The sequence below is a fragment of the Hordeum vulgare genome, chromosome 6H (assembly GCF_904849725.1).
Source record: "Hordeum vulgare subsp. vulgare chromosome 6H, MorexV3_pseudomolecules_assembly, whole genome shotgun sequence".
Lineage (NCBI taxonomy): Eukaryota > Viridiplantae > Streptophyta > Magnoliopsida > Poales > Poaceae > Hordeum > Hordeum vulgare.
In genome coordinates, this window is record NC_058523.1 from 40,420,770 (window position 1) to 40,427,915 (window position 7,146).

At 48.5% G+C, this 7,146-nt stretch overlaps 1 protein-coding gene across 1 annotated transcript; it reads right to left on the reverse strand.

The window, feature by feature from the left end:
* Positions 1-5,319: 5,319 nt before the first annotated feature.
* Positions 5,320-6,803, reverse strand: LOC123403405 (bZIP transcription factor 11-like). The gene has a single exon (XM_045097340.1). The coding sequence runs from the start codon at positions 6,190-6,192 to the stop codon at positions 5,674-5,676; it is 519 nt and encodes a 172-aa protein (XP_044953275.1). The 5' UTR covers positions 6,193-6,803; the 3' UTR covers positions 5,320-5,673.
* Between the last annotated feature and the right edge of the window lie 343 nt (positions 6,804-7,146).

The following is a 7,146-nucleotide window of genomic DNA, read 5'->3' on the forward strand; positions in this document are numbered from 1 at the left end:
ACACCATCAGCCGGTGCGCCACTGACACGCATTGGCCCTGGCTGGATCCCACATGCCATTTTTCACCAGCATTATGTCTGTACCTTTTTTTTGTGTGTGTGTTGGTACTCTAAATTTCTCCAAAATTAGATCACTAGTGAAAAGAGTACCACGACCCAGATTGCGATGTAGAATGGCAGGTTTCATTTTGGGAGAACTAGACATGATGATATATTTTCAGATTGCAGTCTGGTAGGTATGATGTTCATCAGTTAGCCAGTTCAGTTCAGTCACTGCATCGTGAGCACCTGAAGGCTTCTCTCTGATATATTGCTTTCAAGCACTGTAGTTTATCTTGCAATTACTTGCACTCCATTTGCTTAATAATGCAGAGAGAGACATGGATGCCCAGTGGAATCAAATGGTGGTAGTTAGTTAGTATTCCACTAATGACATTGCAAGCAAGACTTGTCTTCCTAAGCATCTTTAGGATTCCAAGCTCAGATGAGCAAGAGAAGGCATCATCTGCCTCTCTTTCTTGCAAGAATTTGTTAAGAATGCAAAAAAGGATAAAAGTTTACAGAAAGGTTTGGGATCCCATCAAGGGCGGGAAAGTGCATTTTTACAATCTGATAGCGAACGCTTTAACCCTCCCTTACGGAGCAAGGCAATTGCTGCTTTACCAGACTGTCAAAGAGGCTACTACTGCATTAAGCAAATGACAGTCACATCACACCCATCAGATGCCTGGAAGCTTCATCAAGCTCCCCAAAAGGGCGGGTTAATCGTGCTAATCAGTGCTAAACAACACGCAACCGCCTTCGTCGAGCCGGGAGAATTCCCCTCGGTGTTCCGAACGGGGCCTAACCTTTTCACATTGGAAAAGATCGCCGAGAAAAGGTCAGTGTTTATGCCCCTTAGCCATACAATAATGTGAAAGTTACCTTCTATATATGCCCAGGCCCTGGACTTTACATCCAGGCATCCAGCCAGTCAGCACATTTCTCATTGGCTGTGGAGGGGAGGAACAGTCAGTCCCTGTTGGCTTACTGTTCCAGGAAAAACCCTACCCCTGCCTTTCACCTTCCATGAATGCACATTGCAAGCATTCCCATGGCAATGCAACAGCCTGCTTTTGACAACTTTGATTGCTCTCCCTAGAACATTACAAAACCCTGGCCTTCACTACAGTGACCATGACGGGCTCTTTCGCCGTCCATTGTGGCAATAATGCCCGCCTTTTTTCGCATATCGCTTTCTCCGCACGGGGCGTGAAAACCATATACCACCCGTGTGAAAAAGAGAGGGAGTAATTACTAACAATGTGCATAAACAGGGAGGTGTAGGGCTGCTTTACAGAGCAAGGGCAGTGTCTGTGTTTGTGTGTGTGTGTGTGTAAGATTTGGTGCACCTAGCAAGAAAAGCAAAGAGGAAATGTGTGTGACTGTGTACAATTATTTGGTTTTATCTTTTCCATTTGCAGAAAAGGTATTCCCCAAGAACAACATTAAAGCCGGGCGGCCACGCATATTTCCCTGTGGTTGATGGCTACCTCCAACAAATGGAAATGGAAGGGAAGGCAGACAAGTGTAATCAGATTCTCGCCAATTGTCTATGCAATTCTCAGGTAAGGAAAGAATCAGATGGTCCAAGATTTCGAATTTTCAATACTCCACGCGGCTTTATGCTGTTCGGCGGAAATGTCCTCGAAAATTCATCGCAATTCGGCATCTGGTGCTGCTGTGCGGAGAACAGAGGGCGATGCTTGTTTAGTGAAAGCATGGTTCATCATCATACCAGGTTCTTCAAGAACTTGTTCGTGGGCATGCAGTTACTGTTCCAGTGCCAACCTAAGAAAAAGAAAAATGAAATCTGGGATCTGTTACAATCCACCCGACGTTGACCCGTACGCGTTCGGCGATGCGATTCTACTGAAATCCCTGAACCAAGAAACATATTTCCACTTGCATTTGCATCCTGCACAAATTTATAAAAAAATGCCAGTAAATCAGTTTCTTCCAATTAGCAATGACTGAATCTGATCTGGGGCTCCATGCACCTTGCACTGTTCACTCACTGATGGAGCAATGTGGCTGAACATGAGCACAGCAGCCTTTGTCTCCACCGACCACATGGGCTTAAGGAACACAAAAGGCAGGTTAGTGCATGCATTAGCCCATATGCAGCTGCTCATAACCACTATTCAATTGAGCACAAGTACAAACCTGCCGAGGTTTAATTTAAGAGGGGCAGATCCTTAGTCTTGGTTTCTGCAAGAAGGAATCAAAATAACACTTGTTTAATTTTTTTCCGTGCGCCATAGATAGATCGTGTTTGTGATGCCCACCATGCTTTTGATAAGATCTGAATTACATCTCAGACTGTTAACAAAATCTCTTCTTTGATGTGAAATAGTCGTTGGCAGCATTTGGCATGCTTCGGATGATAAATTCCGCTCTTTATTCTCCAGAGAATTGTTTAGGGTGGCCTTTGTTCCAATATGGTTCTGCCTTTTATTCACCTTCTTTGGATGATAAGATCTGAATTACATTTCCACTGTTAAGAAATTATCTTCTTTGATGTGAACTAGTCTTTGGCCGTATTTAGCATGCTTTTGGATAATAAAATTCTGCTCTATATTCCCTGGAGAATTATTTAGGGTGGCCTTTGTCCCAATATAGTTATGCTTTTTAGTCACCTCCTTTTATATTTAGTAAAGTGTTTATTCTGCATAACCTTTGCATCTCCCATAAAGGACATCTCTGGTCTTGTTTATGGTTGAGAACTACTTTGTATAAGAGAATTATTGGCTAATAAACAAACCTGCAAACCTGCCATAAATGAAAACAATAGTCTGAAATTCCATAATCTCTAAGACACTAATTGATTGTGTAGCTTATGGAGCCTCTTGTCAAGTTCCGAGGGACACTATGTCTTATCTAACCACATGCACAGGCTGCTGTCTCACTAATTCCATGTATAATGCATGAACCAAACCTTGGACTCAGGTGACACTATGATCCAAAAGCCACAATCAATGGCAACAAGATCCCTTTTCCTCTTATCATTTCTCTCTCTTTTCTTGTCCTAGATCTTCATGTTCACAAATTATCAAGAGGTGACAGATGTACATGCATGAGCAGAACAAATTCGCAATTAATAAAGATGCATTGGAGAAAAATAGTATGTACTTTCTCTCTTCTCCACACACATAGAAAAAAAAAAGCAGAGAACACCTTGGACGACGCAACGGGTCATGTTAAAAGTACAACCAAGTACTCTAGTTGTGTTGAGTGCCTCAAGATTCTTGAGAGGCGCCACCAAGAACACCAAGGTCCATGCCACCTTTTCCCTCGAGGTGCATTGCCCAATATGCCTTGCATTTTTCTCTTCTTTTCTGCTGAGTTTTCATGCTGCAAGCAACGTCTAATTTTTTTGGAACTATAATAATGTGCAAATTATGTATGCACACATCATGCAGCCAGATCAGGCAGAAGGATGGCCTGGCTGATTCACCCGACCAAGGAGAAGGAAAATTTGGGGTTCATATGATTTTATTAAAGTTGCACTGTCAATTCGAAACGATCATGCTCTGGTTGCATTTTTTTTGTCATGGCCAGGAGCAACTGTGCAAGCAATCCCTTGATGCATCCACACCTGGAGCATCAGGTTGCTTCCACTGATGATATATAACTCCCAAAACACTCAAACATGTGTAATATTTTCCTTGTGTCTATACCTAAATTTCCGGGCGATCGCCGTCGCCTGCCTCCCCGGACCGGAGCAACGGCGGCTGGCTGGCCGGAGAGGAGACGGAGAATATTCCGGTTTGTTCTTGCGGGGAGTTGTTTTCCTACGTGGAAATGTGGATGGAGAGGAAGAAACTAGAAAGATGGTGAGGTGAGGTGAAGTGAGTGACCACCATGGCCGTCCTTGATTCCCTGCCATTTGCAGCATGGATGGCCTCTCTGCAATGTCCACTGTGTGGGAGGCCAGGCCCGGCTCTACTCCACTCCACTCCACTCGACTCCATGAATGCTGCTAAGCTACCTCCAGGCCCAGGCCCAGTGCACCAAATTGCACATCTCTTGCAGTGGTCCTCCATTCACATCCCATATGTGTGCAAGCATGTGTGTGTGTGCATGCATGTACTGGGTACAGTACAGAAGTTACACAAGGGCTGCAAGGCCAAGATGCAAATCACATCCTGTGGTGGCAGCTGCTGATCCCGGCACTCCTGTTAGGATCATGCATGCATGCATGAGATTCATGTGTGTGTGACTGCAGCAGCAGGATCATCATCAATCAGGCTGCATGTGGTTTGGTTTGGTGGGTAGGTACCAGCACCACCAGACTACCAGTACCACACCCAAGAAGATACATATCATGTGAGCTGGAGCCAGATGAAAATTGGATGATTTTTCAGGCCATTACCATCATCATTTTCTCAAGGAAAGAGAAATGGGTTTGAGATGAAAGATGAGCTACTACTACAAGCCTAGCTAGCTAGCTAGCCATGAGGCTACTGCTAGTGCTAGTGCTGCCGCCATTAGTTTTGCAGAGATGTAGCAGTAGTAGTAGTAGAAGCAGCAGGACATGCATAGCATAGCATGCACTGTGCCTTTGTACAAGAGAGTTTGGTCCATGCATGCATCCATGCATGACAAGCAGAGAAAAAGTGGCCCTGTGGTACAATCAGAATTCCCAGGAACCAACCAGCAGAGGCTGTGATGGGAATAGTGGAGGAGAACATTGGGGTGGTAAACTGGAGAATCTCTTTCCGCGTGCATGCACAACCGTCCATCTGTTGGTGCTGTGCTGTACTGGAAAAAATAATAATCTTGAGAAATAAATAAATACATTTGTGTATGAATGAAAAAACAAAAAACCATGGGCCAGTTGTTTTTTATTCCGTTCTGAATATATTCCAGTCACAAAAGACTGGCTGCTATCACTCTCTGGTTATTATTCTCTTCCCACTCACTGCCTTGTGGGGGGAATATCATGAGGATTTTCTGAACCTTGTGCATTGATTGGCATCTGATGGATGTACTATGTCTACTAGCTGTGAAAAATGTGAAGCCAGTTTTTTTTTTTTTTTTTTTGAAGTGGAAATGTGAAGCTAGTTAAGTCAGGAAGAGCAAGATAGTAAGCGGCATCAGCACTTTAGCAGAGCACATCACAATTCAAAGACAGAGAGAAGAAAAGGTTGCTCCAAGGTAGGTAGCAGAAATAAGTAAAAAAAAAATGTTCATGCATGGAAGTAAAAAAGAAATCATGAGATGATGAGTAAGTAAAAGTAAGTAGAGTAATTATATATGGCACTTGCTTTGTCTGATCGAGCAACAGCACAGGGAGAGAGAGCTTACTGCTTCTTCTTACATAGTGGATCACATGATGGTGATGCATGCTAAGCTTAAGAACCATCATCACTTGGTACACACACACCAGTTGAGATTACACATGATGATTGATTAGGCGCGGTAACTAATTAATTAACCCCAGCTGCTAGCTAGCTAGCTTTTCTAGTTAGGTGCAGTAAAAACTCCACGGCCCTCCAAATCTTCAGTACGTAATTAACCTGAAACACCAGAAGCATCAGGGAAAAAAGATGGATGGATGATCTTTCTTGCTGCGCTCGCTCGCTCGATCTTGTGCTGGCTGCTGTCGTCTGCCATGCCATGGCCGTGGGTGCTAGCTTTGGAGGGCTGGGAACATGAACATCTCGGGGGAGGATCTGCAGAGGTAGTCGTCGAGCGACGGGCCGTCGAAGCCGAACGGGTCGGTGGCGGTGGCGGTGGCTGCCGCGGCGACGGTGAGCGCGACGGCGGCTGCGGTGTTGTTGCTGGCGCTCATGCAGGCGATGATGTCGTTGAGCGACTGGAGGCGCGCGGCGAGCTCGGCGGCCTGGGTGCGGAGGACGGCGTTCTCGGCGTCGACGGCGAGGAGGCCCCGCGCTGTGAGCCCGAGCGCGGCGGCGACGTGCGCGTTCTCGCGGCGCAGGTGGGCCGCCTGCGCGGCGAGGTCGTCGAGGTGGCGCTGCTTGCGCATCCGCGAGCGGCGCGCCGACTCCCGGTTGGAGAGCATCCGCTTCGCCCGGCGCTGCTCCATGAGTGCCCGCATGTCCTCCTCCGTCCCCGACGCGGCCGCCATGGCCATGGCCGCCGCCGTCGAGAGCGAGCCCGTGCTCCCGCTCCCGCTCGAGGACGCCATCCACCACCAAGCAAGCAAGCAAGCAAGCAGGGACTCTCTGCTTTCCTTTGTTGTTGTTGCAAGAAGCAAGGATGGATTACCAGCTACGGACTGACTCTAGAGAGACTGCGACGACGACGACGAGGAGGAGGAGTGACGACGACGAGAGAGTAAGCGCGCGAGTGGGAGGGACGAGGAGAGGATGGAAGGAGGAGGAGGGCTAAAGGAGGAGGAGGGAGAGGGGGAGGAGGTGTGTGGGGGCGAGTGGTTTATGAGAAGACATAGAACCAGTAGAGGAAGACGACGGAGAATGACTGGACGAGGTGGGTTCGGCGCCGGAGTGTGGAGTTGATCATAAACCCGGAGAGGAGGATCTCGCTGATCACCGGCGACATCGGGGGACTCTGAGGCGTACCCGGGGAAGCATGTGCGCTCCGCTTTCTTTGGTTGCCTCCTGGAAGAAGAGAGAGCTCCACCACCCGCCGGAGAATGGATGGATGGACCGACGGACGGGCGACCTCTCAGCTCACTGCTAGCTTGCTTCTCTCTCTCTCTCTCTCTCTCTCTCTAGACGGACTCTGTCTCTCTGGCTGCGGTGCAGGGGAGGGAGCGGAGGAGGAGGGGGGTGTTGGGGCAGGGAGCGGGGAAGGATTTATAGAGCCGGCCGGTGGCTGGGGGAGGAAGAACGGGAATGCGATTCCGTGGGGGGAGGCCGGGCGGGAATGGGAATCGGCCGCCGATCGGCGGGTGCAGCAGAGCAGTGGCAGAGCGGCCGGGCAGGAATGAGGGCGCGGGCGGTCGCACGTGCGGCCGGTCGAGTCGAGTGGATCCGAGGCGCGCGGCTGGAAATCACTCACGCACGCACGCACGCACGCCTTCGTGTCCAACCAGAAGGCTCTCGAATTTACCGTGGGGAGGATGCATGCGCCTAAAGCCGGCGGCGGTGAGAATTCACCGCGCATGCGGCGGTGGCGC

Coding starts and splice junctions, on each gene's coding strand:
- LOC123403405 (XM_045097340.1), bottom strand. CDS start 6,192: ATGGCGTCCTCGAGCGGGAGCGGGAGCACGGGCTCGCTCTCGACGGCG.